General features: G+C 39.1%; 1 protein-coding gene across 4 annotated transcripts in view; it reads right to left on the bottom strand.

The window, feature by feature from the left end:
• Window positions 1–255: 255 nt before the first annotated feature.
• Window positions 256–21,931, bottom strand: part of wwp2 (WW domain containing E3 ubiquitin protein ligase 2) — a 35,194-nt gene continuing 13,518 nt past the window's right edge. Inside the window, exons 6-24 of one of the 4 annotated variants that reach the window (XM_043227742.1) lie at window positions 21,611–21,689; window positions 21,058–21,194; window positions 20,251–20,410; window positions 20,084–20,173; window positions 14,863–15,037; window positions 10,217–10,271; window positions 8,376–8,457; window positions 7,107–7,235; window positions 5,818–5,896; window positions 5,653–5,724; window positions 5,407–5,495; window positions 3,958–4,117; window positions 2,676–2,809; window positions 2,454–2,594; window positions 1,993–2,113; window positions 1,753–1,857; window positions 1,568–1,664; window positions 1,334–1,406; window positions 256–1,240 (exon numbers count right to left, since the gene is read on the bottom strand). In XM_043227742.1, coding sequence (XP_043083677.1) covers window positions 1,141–1,240; window positions 1,334–1,406; window positions 1,568–1,664; window positions 1,753–1,857; window positions 1,993–2,113; window positions 2,454–2,594; window positions 2,676–2,809; window positions 3,958–4,117; window positions 5,407–5,495; window positions 5,653–5,724; window positions 5,818–5,896; window positions 7,107–7,235; window positions 8,376–8,457; window positions 10,217–10,271; window positions 14,863–15,037; window positions 20,084–20,173; window positions 20,251–20,410; window positions 21,058–21,194; window positions 21,611–21,689 — 2,078 coding nt within the window. In that variant the 3' untranslated portion in view covers window positions 256–1,140. Of the gene's footprint in view, window positions 1,241–1,333; window positions 1,407–1,567; window positions 1,665–1,752; window positions 1,858–1,992; window positions 2,114–2,453; window positions 2,595–2,675; window positions 2,810–3,957; window positions 4,118–5,406; window positions 5,496–5,652; window positions 5,725–5,817; window positions 5,897–7,106; window positions 7,236–8,375; window positions 8,458–10,216; window positions 10,272–10,354; window positions 10,428–14,862; window positions 15,038–20,083; window positions 20,174–20,250; window positions 20,411–21,057; window positions 21,195–21,610; window positions 21,690–21,931 lie in introns of those variants that run through there. The other 3 variants (XM_043227743.1, XM_043227744.1, XM_043227745.1) reach the window with 3 other exon arrangements.

Raw genomic sequence — 21,931 nt, 5'->3', positions numbered from 1 at the left:
TGCATCTAACATTTCCTTAATGCGTATATTTAAAACTAAATAAGTCAAGTATGTCTATGTGTCTATTTATTACTCAAATCACACTAATAATGTTGTCATTACTACTTTAAATGCACCAAATGTCATATGTTCAAACTGTCAAATGTGCTCTCGTATCATTTCCATTAGAACTTGTAAAAAAAAAAAATAGTTGCTCAAATGGTAATAATGACAAAAGCCGACAGCGTATAAATACCAAACAAACTGAACACAAGATTTTAAAGCTTTTTTTAATATTTAAAATCATCCACAGACTATGTGTTTACAGTCCATGACTGGATTTTTATTTCAACTATATACAGTGTTTGCATGGCATGTCACAAAATATCGAAATCGCGTCCGTTCAGTCTCTTTAAAACTATTATTTTCTCTGTCCTCTCAGTGGTCTTCTGGTCCATGTAAACGCACTGTGCTGCAGCCCATGACCTCCGCGACTGAAGACGTGCTGCACTTTATTTTAGTAGTAGTAGTAGTAGTAGTAGTAGTAATATTTCTGTACTGGATGCTGCGTTACAAGCGGGGAGTTTGAGAAATTCACCTTACACTGGAAAATCGGGATGGATTATATTTTGATTCAGGCAATTCGTTTTGATTTGATTTACAAATCTGGTTAATGGCATTATTTGTGTTGATTTGCATTGTTTTCTCTGAATAAGAAATGTAAGGTGAAATAATCATCCCCTGTATTTACCAAATGAAATATTACATTCATATCTGCTGCTGGTCCGTCAGTGTCTCAGCTCTACAGTTAACCCAAAAATTAAGCGTTTGTTTTTTCTTTCTATTTCTTCTCATCCTCATGTCATTACATACCAGCATGCTGTTATTTACTCAGTGGAAGACAAGCGTGACGAATCTTTCTGCATCCCTTTTTTAAAAAAAAAATGCATTGTGTTGCACAGAAAAATAACAGAGCCTCGGTCTGGAATGACGCGTGGGTGAATAAATGAGTGAGTTTCCATTTTTAGGTGAACTAGTGTTTTAATCGTAAATCTGCTGCTAGTCTAATTACCGATTTGTTCATTCAGTCCACATTAATGGCCTATTCGAAAGTTATTTTGCTGGTCCTGTCCCTTCCTTTCTGAGACGTAATCAGCCTCGTCACTCTTGTCCGAATCCCTCCGTTTCCTCGATAGCGAACAGAAGTTTTTCTCGGAGCTGCTCCAGGTTCTTATAGGGCGGCAGGTCCAGACGATTAAAGCTGAAATTGTAAGGCGGGAGAGACGAATGAGCACAAACGCGCTTTTGTAAAAAAACAATTATTTTGCGCCGTCTTTGGGAATCAGAGCCTCACCAGGTGTGACTTCTAGGCAGCCAGGTTTCCTTCCCGACTTTGTCTATGCAGAACTTTTGTGGCCCGTTACTTCCTAAACAACAAAATCATCGAAAGAAATTTGATGAATAAAGAAAACTTTATCGATATAAAATAGACACCGTGCACTGATTTCGTACCGTACTGTATCGCACATGGATCTGCTGTCTTTATGGTACTTTATAACTGATATTATAACTATATGTAACTATATACCTATCAGTTCTGCAAAGCCTCCAACCGGCAAGCGACAAGTTCCTGTGACAAACTGCAGGAGGCGAATTCTCTTTTCATTGTCCATTTCCTTTACGACCTGCGCGACACACAATGAAATATATAGTATATTATAAAAAGAGTGAGGCAGAACTACATCGAAACAGCTGACGCTGAAGATGAACTACCTGCCAAAACCAGTGGATCTGCTTGCTGTTTTTGGTATAATGGCGATAGATGGTGTTCTTCTGCCAGTCGTTTAGATCGATTTCCTGCATCCCGCACAACATGAGCTGCAACAAGAAACAAATGACACACCATCAACCTGTGAACCTCCTAAAGATAACGCCAGTGTATCTAAAACAAGCCCGAAACCAGAGTTATTGCACTTTACGTCAAGTCTTTACTAAAAACGCTAAAACGCCCACCTCCAGCTCTTTCTCATCAAAATAACGCAACCACTCCAGAGGCACAACTTCATTGAACCCATCCAGGAAGGCTTTGGTTTGCTCCTCCACCCCACGTGTGAAGCGCCAGTCAGTGAGAAGACTGCAGAAAAAAACCAGTTTAAAATCACTGTCTTGGAGAACAATACATTTCAAAGTAACCATGAACTGAGAAACCAGAACTACCTTGACTTTTTTTACATATAAAAGAGAACAGTAAAATCAGAGAACAGTAAAATATAAAACGGAGGCATCCCAGTAAAACCACGGCACCTTTAAAATTGAATAAAGGCAGTTAAACGTGTGTAGTATCCAAAAAAAAAAAAGACTCCTATACTGGAGTTGCATATTAAACTGGAACTAGATAAGTATTACAACATTAAAAACACACCACTTGTTGACCGGTGATACTAGTTATCATCTAAGAACAAGAGCAGCTGTACCTAATGTACTCCTCCTTGTTTTCCTGCGTGACCAGTTCATTTTCTCCATCGTTCTTCAGCTGGTGCGTTGTCACCTTGCCCAAAATCTCCATGTCCTGAGCGAAGTACAGCTCCACACCGCACTCCTCCAGATCGTTCTCTCTGTGAACACACAGCAGCATCGGCGTGTTGTTCGTTTCAGCGGATGTCGGTAAAGTGCAGGCTCGCAGTCTGGATACTCACTTGACCCACATGATGGAGTTGTAAAACTCGGGGTCGATAGACTCCAGGTCTTTTAGGGTGGGCTTCTTGTTAAGCATGCGCTTGTAGAAGGGCAGGGTGAAGCCCGTGTCAATGAACTTGCCATGATACAGTGCCTGCAGGGAGCCGATCACAGGTCAAAGGTCATAAAACGTACAATACATTCACGTCTTTTCCAGTCTTTTCTACATGACAAAGTCCATCAATGCATCAGCCAAGGATTCATCGATGTAGACCAAACTTTTTTATTGCAGCATTTTCAGTGCTCCAAATACAGTACGACATCACGGATGGAGGGTGAACTGTTGGCTGTTTTTTTAAAAGCATTTATGTCTTTTTAAATGCGGTTGCATTGCATCAAGCCCAGATTCAAGAGTCAATGGTGCGATTCTGGTGAGCCGTTGGAACCTATTTTAAAAGTTGGTCACGATAACACAAATGGCTGCAATAGCAGTTATGTCACGAAACCATAACATTATCTTAGATGTGCTTCATTACGTTGAGTAATTTGTGTTTTCTGACTGGAACTGGACATATGTATCTTTTATTTGGACGCTGATGCTAAACTATCTCATCACATGACGGTAATGTCAAAATCATGGAAAATTTATAAGTATATGAGTCAATTCAGTGTAATTTTCACATGAAATGGACATCCCCAAAAACTTCCTTTGTAAACATTAGATTTAAAAGCTTAAATGTGTGTTATATTAAGAAATTCCAAATAACACAAAATTGCTGACTCTCATCTCAGACTAACATCATTCAAGTGCTTTTCTGCAGGATTTAGAACACACAGCTAATATTTCTGTAATAGTCATGTTAATAACCAATAAGTGAATAGTTATAATTAGACATTGAAGTGTTACTTTATTATTATTATCGTTATTATTATTATGTCCCAAAGTATTTAAAGTGAAAAGGGTACATAAAAAGCATGCATTTGAATTTTTTGGATTCAATGCACTATTGCATTGCACGTTCAATTAAATAAGAAGTAACTGGAATTAAACGACAGAGAAAAAAAAAAAAGACCAAACCCTTATTTACTTTTACTTCGCTCGGAGAAAAGTAATTCGTTACACCCAAAACTTTATAAGACCAGTCAAAACGAAATGATTTCATTCTCGCGTCATGAGGTTCACACCCAACCACACACACACACACACACACACACACACACACACACAGACGTACGTACGGAAAACAAGAGTGCAGATTAGTTTGATGCCGAGAGAAGCTATAAGTCTTAAGAGGGTCTCACCATGGCAATGAAACGGCCGATGAATCGGAAGTAGGTGAGGTGGTCAGGGTTGATGGAAGAAGCAGGGTTAATCTGTAGACAGTAGTTGTTTTTACCGGCGTACTCAAACAGACAGTACATGGGGTTCAACACCTCATGGGATAGCAGGAAAAACCACTCCCTACAGACAGAGATACAAAACATAACATTAGTAACATCGCAAGGTGGCCATACATTACCTTAAACATTAATGGCACATTACACAAAAATGTATTTGGTACAAACTTACAAATCAGTATGATGTTCAGCAGTATAAATAAGGAATTAAAAGTATTCAACGTATGTCTACAGTAAAGGGAACACTTAATAGTTTGAAGCCTGACAGAAGCCCGTTTCTTTACAAAAGACAACTACTTATGAGAGTAATAGGAAATAACGGAAAGCTCGCATGACATGTTAACAACGGAACAGGAAATACCCGTCGAGAAATATATCGTTTACGTTCTAACTTCATCTTCATTAATTAGCCCGCACGTTTACAAACTACATTTTTTTTTAACCAGTTTCAGTTTTGTAACGAAAGGAACAATCACTCTGTGCTAACAAAATCAAATGAAAACAAATTTACAGAAAAAAAAAAACAACACACAAATGCGACCCTGGAGCACGAAAGCAGTTAGAAGTAGCACAGGTATTTTTCTTTAGGATAAATTATTAGGATATTAAAGTTATTAAAGATTATATTCCATTAATATATTTTGTAAATTTCCTACCGTAAATAGTCCAAAACTTCATTTTTGGAAAATTTTTAAAGGCAATTTTCTCAAACCTACATTTTTTGACACCGTCAGATTCCAGACTTTTAAATATTGTCCTAGTGGAAAGCTTATTTATTAAAAAACTGACCCTTATGACTGGTTTTGTGGTACAAGGTCGCAAGGGAACATTTTGTAGAATACAAATTTTAATCAAAACTGTTAATAAAAACAAATGAAACACTATTTGATGGACAGTACTCGCTTCTACTAAAGAAGTATGAAAGGAAGACCAAAAATGAAGTTTCAGCTCATTTTGTTTGTAAAAAAAACAGTGCAAGTGCAACATGATGAAGATGAAGACGGCACAAACACACATTCAATTATAAGCAGTCCAACAGAACCCAAGCCCTGACCTTTGACCCCAGGGGTGTTTGGACAGAAGCTTTAGGGGCAAAGGATGATTGGGGGTGGGGGTGGTTTGGTCGACGCAGACACCTCCAGACATCCGGTCCGTGGTTCTACCCTGTGGTAGAACAGCATGACGTAACCTACCATAGGGTAAAACCACTGACAGGACACAGGAGACAGACACAGACACAGGAAGACAACTACGAGATCCAGACACCAACGAGCAAAGGTACACCACAGCCGCCCCCAAACCAGAAACACTGACGCGCAGCAAGATGCCACAGGAGCTCGACACTGAACTTGCCTGGCTATTCCTCCATAGTCCAGGCCCTCCTCTCCTCTCATGATGATGTAGAGCCTCCGGCGGAGGTCATAGGGCTTCATGTTCATGATCTGAGGTGAAACAACACAGCGATGTTATCGTATATTTGCGGTGTGGACATTCCTGTTCGATTCAAAGTATTATGAAAACTACAGTTATAATGACAACTAAGTTATCGGTGAAGACATCCATAATTTGGGGACCAGTTTGGTTTGCTGTTATTCTCACCTGCTGAAATGAGTCCTCGAAGAGAGTCTGTCGGGACACAGAGATCTTCACATGACTGGGGAGAGCGTTGGACTGCGTGGGGAGAAACGGCAGACCATTCTTTAACTTTCTGATGGTAAATTGCAAAAATGTTGCACTAACCCAAAGGCCGTCTGAACAACTCACGTGACACAAGAAGCGGAACTGGTGATATTTCCACCTGAAGCTGCGGTCGTACGCTCCCGGAGAGCCTCCCTGTCTGGAGCTAAACAGCAAACAGAGCACGAGGAAAACATTCAGAGGTCATTTGTTCCACGAGTGAGGCGCCTGAGACGCAACCCACATGAGCAATGAAGACCGAACACACTTTGCACGCAGCAGAATAAAGTCACTGCTTCCATAAACGGGTAAAAGTGACACAGATCAGAGAAAGGAAAGTAATTCAGACAGGCCATCTTACATTTAGTAATTTAGCAGACGCTTTTATCCAAATGAGGACAATGGACAAGAGCAAATGGTATGCAGGTGCTGAGAAAAGCTAGTGTTAGAGGCCTTTTCGCTGTGATATTTTTAATTGTATATTAAAAAAAAAGGAATACAAACGGACAGAATACAAAACATTTTGAGAAGCTAGTATTTTTCCCAATTTTGTGTTGAGCTGCGCATCTCGCTTTATAAAAAGGAAAACTCTGAGGAATGAGACACCTAAAACAACAAAATGATGCATGAAAGAAACAACAGAGAGAAAAAAAAAAAACTAATAATCTGTGAAAGTATAAACAAATCATATATGAGCAGTCAAAAGCCGGGAATTGTTAGGATTGCATTGTGAAATATTATTACAATTCAAAATTTTTAAATATAATTTATTGCAGTAATGGCCAAACTAAGTGGTCTGCGCACATGATCCCTTCGGAAATCTTTCTAATATGATGATTTGCTCCTAATAATTTGTAAATGATCAGGATTTTTTGTTGTGCTACTATTTTTGTGAAAAGTATTTACTTTATATGGAAACATTTTGTAACATTATACGTCTTTATTGTCGCTTTCAATTAATTAAATGCATAATTGCATTGCGCATGCATTCATTTCCTTGCTTTTTTCCTAACCGCAAACAGCAAAAAACACCGAAGACTGGAGTAAAGAACCCAGTTCTCTTAAACTGTAATAATATTTCACAATATTGCATTACATTTGATCAAATAAATGCAGTCGTGGTGTGCGTAAGATCAAAAAAAACATGTAAAATCGTAATTAGTCCAAACTGGGAATAGCGATCAGCAGAGTATGTGTAGTTTACATATATAATAAGTCATACAGCTACGCTGCATCGACCATGTGCTGTCTAGATACCGCAAAGCCTACGTAAGTGGGTCTGAACCTTCCACAAACAGGAGAGCTGTGGTGAACCTGTTCCCATACGGTCTCCTCCCTTCACATTCAATCAGAGCTACGGAGTGCGTGATCTTTACCCTGACTCAAAGCCTGGCCGGGGGTCTTTAAAGGTGGTGGTGCGAGAATTGTGGTCCACAAAGTATCGCACACCCTCTGCCGTGTACTTCATCTCCCAGCCGGGCGGCAGGGGCGGCTCCTGGATCATCCTGCGAACGGAGGAGGGCAGTGAGAGCAGCGCACCCTGCTGGACGCTCAACACTACATATCATGACGCGCTTCAGAAACACCCAAAACGCAATGAACAAATGAACGATGTAAAAAAAGGAAAAATGAGCAAACGAAGAATGTTCTGCAGCTTCAGTGGATGAGTGTGTGGCATTCATTCTGGTTGACCTTAAAAATAACGCAGCTTTCCCAGCGGTTTTACAGAGCTAGGCGTTAGGCTTGCTGCGATAGTCTGTGTTTTAAGTTACACTGCCCACCCGCCGTTGTTAAGATTTTTTATAGCAATAATTCATTTTATTCAGTTAGAGAACAGAGAATACAATTAAAAACTGAACCGCTCAATACACGGATCAGCGGCAGCAATCAGATTTTATTCATTCATTTCGTTTTGAATCTAAATGCAAATCTTTTTTCAAGATAACATCCATATCTCATTTATTTTTAGTTTGTTGATTTAGTTTTTTTCGTATTTAAACTGTGTAGGTTATGTGTAATACATGTAAATATTTTCTAAATATAATAGTGAGTGTACACATATATATATATATATATACACAATAAATATACACATATATTATGTGAACTGTTATTTTGGATGTGACTAGAAAACGGCCCTCTGACTGAGTGTAAAGCTATTAATTTCTGACATATGCTTGTGGATATCCAGTGAACAGACTCCTCCAGAAGCGCTTATTTTGACAGGACCTGGTCTCTAAGTGGGCAGTGAAAACACATATTGAGACTAGAGGCCCATCAGCCAATCAGATTAAAGCTGCCAATTTTAGCCAGCTCCCACACGCTTTTCTGTAAAGTTGCACTGCAGCTATTTTTGGAACATTATGTGAAATGACATTACGCAGCGCCAGCTGAAAATATAATTAAACGTCCGAGAAACATCACTGCTTGGCTTGAGTCATGTACTGCACGTAGCTTTAAGGTTCTCAGTAATCTTTTTGATTATTAATTAGTATTGTTGCTAGCTATATTTTCAAAAGTGTACATCGACTGGAGCTCAAGTGTGAGCAGCTTTGGATAATATTGGAAAATTGATGTTTAAAGACAACACACAATAATCATCTGCTATGGACCGTATGGGTCATGTGACTGGAGGACATGATTACCCTTGGGTTCGAGGGTCCTCCCACTGCGTGGTTCGTGTGTTGTGATTGACATAGTACACTCTTCCGTTGTCCTGACGTTTCTCTGTAGGAAAGAAATAACATTTAGTAATGTTTTCAGCTAAACAGGGTAACACAATTTATTAACCTTTGTTAAACTGTTTATAAAATAGAGTTGTTAGTTCAGAATGCATTAACTACTGTTAAGATATATAACTTCTGAATTTAGAAGTGGTGTAGAAATTACGTTTGGTGTTATTTAGTTTTAACAAATGTAGCCGACTAATTTAAACAAATGAAAACTATACCATATATTGTTTATTCAAAGCCCAAATGTAAGATATAAATGCTGTTCAATCGCTGTCGTTATTAACTCATTACAACACATACAGTAAAACCGAAATGTATTCAGATATCTATTCGGACATTATTGCTCACATAATCAAAGTTTATTTGCTATAGAGAACGATAATAAAATATGACAAGCAATAAGAGTTGAACTGCGTCAGAACAAATTCATCTTGATAATGTCAGATAACTTTGACAGAGAGGTATGCAATGCATTGGGTTGAATGATTGTCTGTTTCATTTAGTTCAATCTATGGTGTAAAAAGGGCAATTAGCAATTAAAGAAAAAACATTTAAGCAAAACATGATCAGGTCAAAACGTCTGAATGATGTTCATCAGTTTCACTGAAGAATATTTGGGTATAAAATGTCAGTTTCTTTTATCTGCTATCTCCACTTACATGAATTAACTATAGCGTCCTGCACCCTCTAGTAAAAAATAAGTCTACAGTGTGAATCCTTTTTGGTTTGACTGTATAATGTTTACATTGTCTGCATTTTAACTAATTTAATATGCGCTTTTCTCGATTTAACTGCTTATTCATATTTTTCTTCCTCGGACTGGGTGACTAACATTTAAAATACTATTAAAAATATTTTTTTTGTCTCTCTCTCAGTATAGGCTGACGGTACAAACGTGTCAAATCTGACAACGCTGACTGAAAACTGACGAGTCAGTGGGGCATCTCACCAAGCACACCATCTCCCATTTCACCTTTTTTAAAATTTAAAATTGGGTTTAACAGACAGAATGAAAACTTGACAATTCAAAGACTGAAAAAGAAAAGAGGAAGTCTGTTAGCCAATAGCTTTTCCAGAGAAAGACGTAAGAACCCCCTCATTCGCTCCTCGACTAACATCTTGTTTTCATTAAGAGTCGTTTGTGGAGCGCACAGTAGCCTTCACATAACGGCTCACACAACACTCTCTTTTTCTGACAACCCCTTCGCCCTTTTTTTTTTTTTTACCCTCCCATCACAGAGATTTCCCAGCTCCGTTTCGCAATGTTACATCTACGTACTGAACTCCTCAAAAAAGACAACATTTTGTTTTCTTTTTATACAGAAACACACATGGTTTTCATTTTAGGCATCTAAAAAGTTGTGGTTTTAAAAAGTTGACAATGCTTTTGACTATGCTTTTAATAACTGGGATAAAGAGCAGACAGAACGCTTCACTTTAAGGTTCTGATCACCCTGTTATGGTTTATTTTGCTGCTGACTAAATAAATGCAAAATAAATGGTTGCAAATGTATTTTCATCTTTTGTCTTATATTCTTTTTCCTACATTCTTACTGTTTACATGGTTAGTGTTGCATTATTTTAGAGATCAACCAAAGACAGCTATAATATTTCTAATACCATCTGCTGATGTAAAGTGTTGAAACATGAATGTTCAGGCCAGCTTTGGCCTCCCCGTTTGCAGGCCACTATCAGCTACTAAAGGTCACGGTGACCTAACCTGAGCTGATGAGAAAGGATGAAGCAGGACTTACCCCAGCCTGGAGGAAGAGCCCCGAGCGGGTCATTCTCCACCGCACCTCCAGACGACTGTGAGAGACAAACAGAGACACACAGTTAGGACGTGCTTTCTCAAGCTCTTCAGCGGAACCCTGCTCAAATACACTACCGACCCAAAGAGCAGCAGAACCATACAAACTCCAGCCGCTCTGGAATAAGCCCCGTTTCTGAAGCCAGCAGATCAGAGTTTGCCTGGCGCTCTCAGAACGAAGGTGTTTGAGTGCCTAGCCAGTGCCGTCCAAATACTACATGCCTGCTTTGGGCAGAAAACACGCACACACACACACACACACACGCACACACACAGTGTTCCAGTGATCTCACTGGCTGCGAGAAAGCCCCACCCTGTCTCCATCCGCCCAATCCGGACCCCACCCATGCCTCCGTCCTCTTCTAGCAGAGCTGTGAAAGTACGCAGGGAGGCGCGATGTCTGAGCCGACTAAAGCGGACATTCATGAGTGCTCCAGATGGCCCAGCCCCCCACTGGACAAAAGCACCTTTATTCCCCCACCATGGCTGTGTTTACTCTGTGTGTGCGTGTGTGTGTGTGCGTGTGTGTTCGGTACACTAAAAACATCCACCCAGTCAGTGCGTTTTAGATGGGCATAATTATATATGGAAAACAGTCGATCAAAAAATCTGTGGGCATGTTTGTGCATTTATACTCCTAAAAAAAAATTCAAGATAAAGATGACGTTACAAAGCAAAATGAACAGCTGACTTTTTAAACCACAGGCTACATCAGACTATTTTAATCCATGCTGGATTATAAACTGCTCATTCAGAACAGGATTGACATTAAACCTCATGAAACTGCACTTTTTGAGAGAGAATTTAATGCACAGATTTTCACAAACGGGACTCTGGACCAAAAAAAGTTCACGTTCCATGAAGATATTTAGCAAATTTCCTACCACAGATATATCAAAACTTCATTTTTGATGAATAATACCCATTGCTAAAGACTTCGGACAACTTTAAATGCATTCTAAAAGGCATTTTTCTTAAAACGTAGATTTCTACGCAACTTCAGATTTTCAAATACTGGTATCTCGCCAGGGTCAAAAATTCACACTTTGAATTATTGATTTTATATAAACAAAATTATGAAACATTTCCCCTATAAAATACTTAAGATGGCTGTTTCTGTAGAAAACAGTCACAGTTTTAAAACATGGCACGTTTGTTTTAAAGATTTTAAAACATACAGGTTTTTTTCATAAGACTAAAAATGCATGTAAAACTGAATCCCAACCAAATGTTGACCAAAATTTTTTATCAATTCATGTAATGTTATTCCATTTTCTCTCATCCACTACGCTTGCTATTTACACGTGAAGTGCGCAACTTCTGCAAAACAGACGTCATTAAATGGAAAAGCTAAAATATATAACATCTTAAGGACGTTGTAGGAAGAAAAATAAAGAATCTTTCAAAACAAAAAAAAATCACTAAAAACACAATGAAGTGTTTGACATTTTCCTATGGGCCTTTACTGTGTCACTGCCTTCGTCTTAAACTCAAGAGGCGTTCCTACAGCTCCAGCCAAGTGCTCTGACTAAGCAAACTTAAAACTTAAAACTGGCCTTTTTCCACAGCAAGCCGTTATTTCAGTGATGCTTGTGGACGAGGCACATCTGATATCTCACATCTTCATTTATGAGGCGTTAGCAGTTGTATGCCTAGTTGGGCTAAAGATGGTCAAAAATGAGGGGGATGTTAAAAACTAGTGTGTGTGTGTGTGTGTGTGTGTGTGTGTGTGTGTGTGTTAGCATGCCCCACCCTCAGCAGTTTCTATGACTAAAAAAGGTAGGAAAAAAATTTTAAGAAAACCATGACATCATTCTCACTCCCTCCGCACGGCCATTAGACCCAAACCAAGCCTCAAAGAAACGGAGAGAAGGAGAGAAAAATAAAGGCTTAGAGAGAGGGTGAGCAGATGCATTAAAAAACGCAGAGAGAGACAAAAGGAAACAGATATAGAACGCACAACTGGGCAGAGAATAAAAACTTCTCTTTCTCTTAAAGGAGCAGTTCGTGACAAAAAGATTACAGCCATGAATTTAGCCATTTAGCAGCATTTTTACCATTTCACATAAAAAAAAAAGAGTTTTCTATTTTAATAAACTTCTAAATCTATTTATTTCTATGATTTTCATGAACCTTCAAAAATCATTCTAACAGTCAAGTCAAGTGTCTTATTTATTTATTATTATGTTGATTTATGTGCTGCAGTGTTTATTTAAAATACAAACCTTGTTTTACAGTACATTGTACTGGGGCCAGTAAATGTTTTTGCCTTTAAAGAAATTAAGGAATTATATCGTTAGAAACTAATATTTTTATTTTTTATTTTTATTAATAAAAAGAAAGGCAGAGTAGGTCTATTGCAGACAGTAAAAGGATCAGATTACCGTTTCCTAAAAAAATAAAGTACATATTAATAGCTCTCAAGCTCCAAAAAACAAAACAGGAATCCTTGTACTATTTATGCAATAGCTTTTAACAGAGCCAAATTAAAACATCTTCCCTCTACTAAAGCTCATTTTTGGAGATTGAAAAGCATGATTACTATGTACTACTGTTGCTACTGTACTACTGTATCTATAGACAGACAGACAGACAGAGAGTTTTCATTAAGTATACGAGAACAACAGTAGTTTTTTTTTTGCTTGGGACCGGAAGCAGCTGTTAATGATACGCGGTTCTCTCAGGAGATCCCAATGAGCCGCAATTAGCACACAAAAAGCCCAGTGTGCGCCGCGTGACGCCAGCCAAAGCCAATAGAGTGAGCTGTGTTGTGTCAATGGCAGCTCTCAAACTACTGCAGCAGGCATGTAATGTGGGAATCGGCCGTCACATTTCACACTCGTGCGAGAATTAAACCAAAGGTCTCTTAAACGAATGCAGCGAACTATCATCTACGCTTCATGACACGATCATTTACTGCCAAACGTACAAGAATGGCACAGAGAGCAGCATTTACGTGTCTTTATGAGGCTGCATAAATGCATTTACAAAGCAAATACTACTGCGTGCTTCTATTTTAGTGTCTGAGGTGGGTCAGAACAAGCTTGCTTTATGCTTTATGCAGCATTGAATGCTTACAGAGCTTTTGTGAGCAGGCCTTGACCCTGCAGTATAAAATTTATTTAAACTCTAAATGTTACAGAGATAAGGGAAGCCTAAATTATGCCCCTACAGAAATGACAGGGCCCTGAAAAAAAAAAACAAATAAATAAAATCGCTCATATTGCAACTGCCAACTAATTTTTATCTTAATTTTTGGATCCTTAACATTAATATTTTAACAGAATCAAAAACATTTTTTTTGTAGTTTTTCAGGATAATATTGGTAATTTTAGCATGACATTTAAAAGCCATTTGGGAGGTCTAAACTGCAAGATATGATGGGGATATACACGCACTAAACTATTTTTAATGAGGCTTTTGCAGTACACACAAATTGGAAGAACGGAAAATTCTTTCCTCGCCATCTTACATTGAGCTTCTCTGGGTGGTATTGCAGCAAAAATGAAAAAGTCGTAAAGTTTTACATGGATTATTACTATCTTTGTGCCAGGACAGACTTGGTGGATGATCCTATGCCTCGGATTTGTTGGATTCATGCCTTCGCATGGAGCTGTGGTATTCAAACACTCTGAACATAAAAGGCGGTTCCCAGCTGAACAGTATGGATCCTGAGAGCACGGCGACGTTCTTCATCTGTTCCACTGTCAAATGCTTATTGAGTGCGTTTTACAGAACCTACGCAGAAGTGCGGTTTGTGTACATGAACGACGCTGTTGTGTATTCGTAAGGCTCAAAACGTCTTGGTCCAACCTTATCTTTGCTTATAAAATGGATAAACTTGCAGAAAACACCATAAACCTGAAAAAGAGGTTCCGTACAAAAAACAAAGACAAACCTGAACTTTGATGTGTTTTTTTTTTTTTAAAGGATTACTACCGCACTGGAGTAATCAGAGGAGGGAGATATTACGTGTATATCTGTGCATCACATCTGCGCTCATAGTCAAGCTGCGAGCTCAATCGTTCAAAAAAAGCAATGTTGCCATCTCACCGCTAATATAAATAAAAGGCAATTTCCATTAGTGTAGCTACTGCTAAGATAAACACCCAGTTCTCTTGTGGTTATACGGTAAATGTAAATGTCAATAATTCAAGATTCAAGATTTGTTTACAGAATATTACAATGATTTCTGAAGGATCATGCCACACTGGAGTAAAGGTGCTGAAAATTCGGCTTTGCCAAAGTTATTTTACATTTTAATAATATTTAACAAAAAAGGAGACTTCACCCCAAAGAAATTGCGTAATGAAATAGGCCCGTAATCGTAAAACATCTTAAGGCAAAGCTCTTAGCTCATAAGTTTTAAGAAAAGCCCTGATTATGCTAATCTGTCCGTTACAAGGCTGTTTATATTTGCTTAATTGTTTTCAAGCATACATTGGCCAATCAATGTGTGCATACTTAATGAGCACAAATAAGTTTGTGTCAGCACTTAGTGGTAAGATGAAATGTTTTGTGAATATAGGCCCATTAAATGCAACCCCAGTAAAAGACGCTTTGCTGAAGAGGAGAATGGAGCGTATTGACCTGGTAGAGGTATCTCTGGTTGAACTGCTGCATGGCTCCCTGCAGCTGGCTGCGCTGAGACTGCCACTGTTCATAGTTGCGCACGGACTCAGCTGTGGGCCTCTGCCATGTGGTGGTCCTGGTGTTGTGATCCACGTAGTAGAACCTGCCACGCTGATCCACACGCTTCTCCCAGCTACAATACACAAGAAACATGGATTAACACCAGCCCCAGCCAATGCACACTTAATTGTTCCCCAAGCAAATTGTAATTTTATAAAAAAATAATAAATTGTTGATGAAATTACATTTTCATCTGCATACCGACTCAAACAGTAGTTAAGCTACTCCTACTGAAAGGTTAAGCTTAAATCTGCCTTTAGAAAAGATGACAAAAAAAATAAAAATTTAAACCCAATAAAAATTGATTGCGCCCTTTTGAAAAAAAATCCTAAAAACAAATAAATCTAACACATTTCCCTGGTTACCGCAAATGTAATTTCTGCCTAATGAAGAGAGGAAAAGTTCTACGTTATTAAGTGAACCTTCACAAAATACTCATTCAATCGCATAAAGAATATACACTGTGGGGGTTGATCCTTCACAAATAAAATGAAATATCCCATCAAACATTTTCTAGCAAATAAACGGTGAAAAAATTACAAATAGACCAAGTAATATAAGTTTGATTAATCTTATTAAATGTACAATCTTTTATGTCAAATTCTAACATTTAATCAGAAATAAATTCTATTAAAAATATAACTGCAATGGGTAATCATTGGGGTCCACCAAAAATGTTTTTTACAGTTTATGACTCAAAGAGAATCACTTCGTCTTTGTGTTAGATATTTTTTTAAGATATGTAATCATAATATATGTGGTGTATGTGTGGACTCATATTAATGTAAATCATATAGATAAATCAATTGCTGAGTTGAATCCATTTTCAATGGTCAGTATCATACTTGTTGATATTCTAAAACCCTTATTAATAGTATGCATCTCAAGGCAGGTTTTGTTTGTTTGACCTACTCTTACATACATTATACATTAGGCAATACTATTATTGCATATATAACATTATTGCATACTGCAGACAACCGTTTTATTTATATTACACAATTGATACATTTATGAGCATGTAACCCATACCCTGTATCTAAACCTAATGTTTGTCAATAAAGATGTTGCCAGAAGAAGCTTTGCATCAGCCTAGGCTATGTATTGTGACCAATTGCGTTATGCTATGGGAGTTTATTTTTTAATTAAAAGTGAGCATGTTAATGTAGCAGGGTTATTTTCAGCTATTAAAATCTTACGCTCCCAATCAACACTTCACTAGTACTGTGTCTGCTAAAGACATTGTGGAAAAACAAATTTCTTTTCATCCTAACTGAAGCCTTTTCTCCAGTCACAATCACGCAGTAAAATTGCACAAACCTATGTCTGCAGAGCACAGCAAAGCCCACCAGAATAGGCAGGGCCGTTAAGTATATAAGCACCTGTTTCACCAATGCCTCAGATTACCTCTGCTTTATTGATGACGAAGGTCTTCGCCAGTTCTGACTAGAAGCAGCGCGATGTTTAAAAATGCCTCTACAGGAAAAACCCATACAGATGCCGTTCTCACAAAGATGCCTCTCCTCTCTCTGTGCTCGGATTGCTTTTTTTTGGAGAATGACTCTCCGCCCCCTGCTGCTGTCCGAGCCCAGTCAGACTAAGCAGGGATAGATGTCTCCAAGTCAGCTCAAGGGAAGTCTGAGCTTAACTTATGGTTAAACTTGAGATAAAGGAGGCAGACAAGAACATGTTGATGTCTAAGAGGTTCAGGCTGTTTAGTTCTTCTGATAAGGGCTTCACCAAGCGCTCAGCTGGAAGACACTTTTGCTTCTAAAAAGCCAAGGCCCCCGGCCCAAAGTAGTGCTGGATCTATAGCCTCCAGTGCCATCCTGATCTGAGCGCAAAGGGGCAAAGTCTCACTGCAGCTGGACCACCCCGCAAACTACCCTGCCACCATGTTCTACCCTGCGTTGTTCTGGGTATGGCCAATGTTGTATTTACTGCAAAAACTGAGTCATGTAGTGTGCTGTGATAGCGCAACAACAAACTCAGAAAAAGAGTAGTTTTCCTCTTTATTTCCCCGCAAGCTCTGTGACCCCAAGCAATGACCAAACGCTTGAGTTGATACAACCCCTGTCCCATCGGGCAAAAGCATGGCAAGCTATCCCTGGGGTGTCAACAGAGTGGGCCGTGTCCCTCACTCAGCTCACTTCCTCCTTCAAGATCAGAATCTCTTGCCCCAAAGGCTGCTGGTCTGATGGCCACAGCTTCCTCAGTACTGCAACTCATTGAACTCGTCTTCATTGAATGCGCCATCTGCAATACTGGCTGAAAGCAAACAAAGCTTGTATATCAACCCCTGCCTCCTGGAAGTGCAGTCAATAGATGGAAAAAGGAGTCCTTCTGGGGATAGTCAGCAGAAGAAAGGTGATCTTAACAGATGCCTTCAACACAGAGTGGGGTGCTCTGTACGAGGAAGCACCTGCCGCTGGCCCTTGTTCAACGCTAAAGAGCAACCTGCACATCAACTGCCTAGAGATGCTAGAATGTGTATGTCATGCCTGCAACATCTTTTTACCACAACTGAGGGATCACCATGTCCTAGTTCGCTCAGACAGTATAAAGAAGGTGTCATACATAAAGTGGACACTCCATCCTCAGATGATTTAAAAGATTTGGGTTTGTAGCTCTGTGTAGCTTTGCTCTTTTGTTTATCTCGATGTTGTTTAAAGCAATCAAATATAACTTAATTCTCCTCATTTTTCTAATACTATCAAAGTAATTTGACTAATTCAACTGATCGATCGCTTTTAATCTAAAAATATGTACTACGACTATAGTGCGTTAAGCATTCTTTAGCCAGGCAACTTAGCATTCTCGTTCCCACTCAAGTTTATATTTTGCGTCTATTGTTGCTATCATTTTCTGCTCCGTTTCATTTTGTTGTGCTCGTTCACTCTGCTTTTTCAAATTCATTAAAACAACAGTGGTAAGTAAATCAACCGTCATTCACGGTGAGCAAATGGCTTCTTCCCTGCATTGTCACATTTATAGTTTATCTCTCTCTCCGTCGGAGAACCAGGGATTCACATTGGATAAATTAAGGGAAATAGCTAGGCTAACAGAGAAGGTCTTAGACACGCATGCAAACTTTAATTGAGGACAATAAGAATGTGAAGGCTATAGATACTGCTTTGGATGCGACTAGTTTAGTGAATCTTGTTCGATTCTGTCTCCAAGTCCAAAGTTTACCGGGAGCCAGAGCACCTGAGATCTTGACAAAAATTGAAAAGTGCTGGCTAAAGATTGTTATTCATGTACTAATGTTATTCGACTTCACCAGTAGTAAATCACTAAAAATAACATTTATAACATATGATAACATAACAACATATGATGTCAGACACTGTAATATGTTTTGTTCCCCTCCCTGTTTTCCAGGGTGATGAGATGCACAGCACACTGCTGGGTCTCAAGGGCTGAATGCCTAAGTGGTGCCCGCAGAATAACATGGGATTCATAAACAATTGGATGAGTTTCTGGGGCAGACCTGACCTGTCAAAAAGAGATGGTTTTCATTCCTCCTGGGGTGGTGCCGTTCTTCTCTTGAGAAATATGGCACATAGTCTTAGAGACTAACTAGGGCCCAGGTCAGGAAGCAGACATAATGGCTAAACAGACCATCTGCTAGCTACCTCACGTCCGTTAATTCTCAGCACATAGATACTCTTTCAGCTAGATATCACACTATATATACTGTGTCTGTTCCCAGAATTAAAAAAATAGAAAACCTTGTTTATGACCTTGAGGTTAGACTATTGTAATGTTTTATTGAGTGAGTGCACGCTTAATAAACAAACTTCAGCTGGTCCAAAACACAGCAAATAGACGTATGAAGAACTAGGAAGTATGACCATATTAGCCCGGTTCTGTAAACACTGCACTGGCTTCTTATCAAACATTGGATACATTTTTAAATCTTGTTAATTACTTATACCCTGAATGGCTTAGCTCCTCAATACTTAAGCAAGCTCTAAACACACTGTCCTGCATGTCCACTGCAGTCTTAAAATGTCTGGCCGTTTGAGAATACCTAGAATAGTAAATTCAACTGTGGGCAGCAGACCCTTTTCCTATTTAGCACCCAAACTCTGGAACAATCTCCCTAACACTGTTTGGGAAGCAGAGACACTCTGTCAGTTTAAATCCAGATTAAATACACATCTTTAACCTAGCTTACACATAACACCCTAATACACTTCAAATCTGTTAAAGGATTGTTAGTCTGCATTGATTAGATTAGCCAGAACAGGGAACACTGCCCATAATTCACAGTGTGCACAATTACATCGTAAAAATGGCATCTACGTTAATATTAGTCTGTTTCTTTCTTATACCGTTTCTCAGTTTGTATCCAGATCAGTTGGTGGATCAGCACCAAGAGATGACCTTCATTGGAGACAAGAACCCCTATATGCGCCCCATGGACAGATAACCGGAACAAGATGCGCACACACACACTAAAGTCCTTTGCACAATTTGACATGTGCTTCAAATTTAACAGGAAATTAAGTGTTTCCAGCCAGAGGAGAAATGACCCCAACTGAGCCTGGTTTCTCCAAAGGTTTTTTTTTTCTCCATTCTGTCACGGATGAGATTTCGGTTCCTTGCAGCTGTCATCTCTGGCATACACTTACTGCGTTCACTTTCATTATTTGGTCGTCTTTCTATTACTATCATGGGACGATTGAACTGTATTCCCATAGCGTCTTTAGCAGACGTAGTGCAAGTGAAGTGTTGACAGGGAGCATAATTGGTTACTTTCGTAACCCTGGTTCCCTGGTTCCCTGAGACACAGGAACACAGTACTGTGCAGTAACAGCTGCACGACTCTGAGATGGAGTTGGATGCTGAGCCTTTGGCGAATTGGCCGTTTGTACAGTCGACAGCCCTGCCCATTCTGGTGCAGCACCTCTGCTGAGCTATTAGTTCATTTTTATGCCACTGCATGAACTGATGGCTGTGCAGTGACTGTACTTATATTTTCTTGTTTTTTTATATTCAGAAAATCGATGCCAAGCGATACTGGCCATGTATCAGTATATGCAGGGTTGAGAGAGAGAACGTGTTATTCATAAACATTATAAACACATACATGTGATAAAAGACAGATACACACCCTGGAGGGAAGGGTCTCTCCCATGTGGTGGTCTTTGTGTTGTGATCCACATAGTAGACTCGCCCATGAGGAAGAATTCGCTGTTCCCATCTACAAGAAATAAATAACAATGAGCAAACCGATACGACTTGCAGATGTGTGAATTCAGCCACAGTTATGTACCGTACCCAGCAGGAAGTGCATCGCTGGTTTGTGTCTCTGTGGCTGTGCTGCTCTGGTCGGTGGACGATGGGGTTTCTGAGGCTGACGGTGGGCCAGAACTGTCCATCTCAGCAGAGGGGGTGGAGCTCAGAGAGGGTGAGCTGTTAGCAGCCGTCTCACCTTTACCTGAGTAAAGACCAGCAAAAAATTCACCACCATACCAAACCTGACCATTAAAAGAGTGTCTACTAGGGCCTAAGTAGGACAATATTTATATATTATTTCGAGACCTGTCAGTCTAACACGTTAACAATTATTTAGTTATGAAAAAATAATGTACTTCATCTTATATTTTACACAGTTGACCGTTTACTCAAACAACTCAAACATAAATGCAGTTATGCCCCAAATTTCAAGATATTGGGGCAAAAATACTCCTGTATGAGTTCTTGTATCATATTATTATACGAAAAGCGATATAACATAAGCAGTGAGAGCAGTATTACACAAGTTTTTTTTTTTCTGGTTTAGTTTAGTTTATGTCTACCTATGATCAATTTTACAGTTCGTTAAGACTACTTGATATTTTCTCATTTAACGCAAAATAGCTTAACATAATAGTTTGTAGGAATTTTCACAGTAGAATTAAATATTGGAATGTGCTTATTATTAAAAGCACAATAATTCTTACTATCCTTACACATTTTGTCAAAATGAAAGAACTTTTGTAAACTGTGATACATGCTCATCTCGATCACATTATGTTATGATCATTATCCACAGCAGCCTAGGTGAGTTTGTATGTTTGTAAAGTAAGTGAGTGTGTGTCTGACCAGCACCGCTCAGGCTGTCGATGGCTGTCTTCGAGCTGCTGTGGCATGCATCGTCCGCAGCTTCTCCATTCGTAAGAACAGCTCCTCTATTGTCCGCTGGGGAACCTCCACAAGAACCCACAGAATGAGCTAAACTTCTGAAATATATGAGAGATCAAACCGTGTCGTTATTGTACATCTGCATGACAGTTATTTCTGAGCATTTCCTGTCATGCCTCTCTAAACCCACACACAGTGGATGTGTTTAATTATGGGTATGTCCAACCTATCTGGACACGGGGCGAGTATATTTAGTAAACATCCTGTAATACTCCCACGGAGGGTGCACACAATTTGCTAGATTACCCAAGCAAATTCTATTATTTGGGATCTTAGAAAATCAGACCTAGACTGATTAGATAACTTCCATGACCAAATATTTTAAATAACACTCCTAGAAGTGACCATTTAAAATGGCATGCACAGAAAAGAGACATGAAATAAGAGAGGCAGAAACTGCAAAATAAATAATCAGTGATTAACAATTTGAGAAAACTGAGAGATTTGTGCTGACCGTCCACGGGGGCTGCTGGTACTTGGGCTCTCCTCACTATGAGCTCTGTGCAGATTAGACCTGCTCGAGTGAACCATCTCTGTACAGACAAAAAGTACACAAAATCATCATTAGGACTGATTCACATAAATCACATAAAAAGTCATTCCTGGTCAGCAAACATGTGTTGCAGAGTTAAAACCAGTGATGCATTTTAAATAATCACATTTTTATGACTACATGACTGATGGTTTTACATATTTGTTTACAAAAGCACAAAAAAATCTACATCTAATGCTGTAATGCTACAGAAGGTACAAAGACACCAAAGCACTAACTGGA

Source organism: Puntigrus tetrazona, chromosome 25 (genome assembly GCF_018831695.1).
Source record: "Puntigrus tetrazona isolate hp1 chromosome 25, ASM1883169v1, whole genome shotgun sequence".
In the NCBI taxonomy this organism is placed as follows: Eukaryota; Metazoa; Chordata; class Actinopteri; order Cypriniformes; family Cyprinidae; genus Puntigrus; species Puntigrus tetrazona.
The sequence above is the reverse complement of the archived record's forward strand: the minus strand, read 5'-3'. Positions and strand labels throughout refer to the sequence as shown.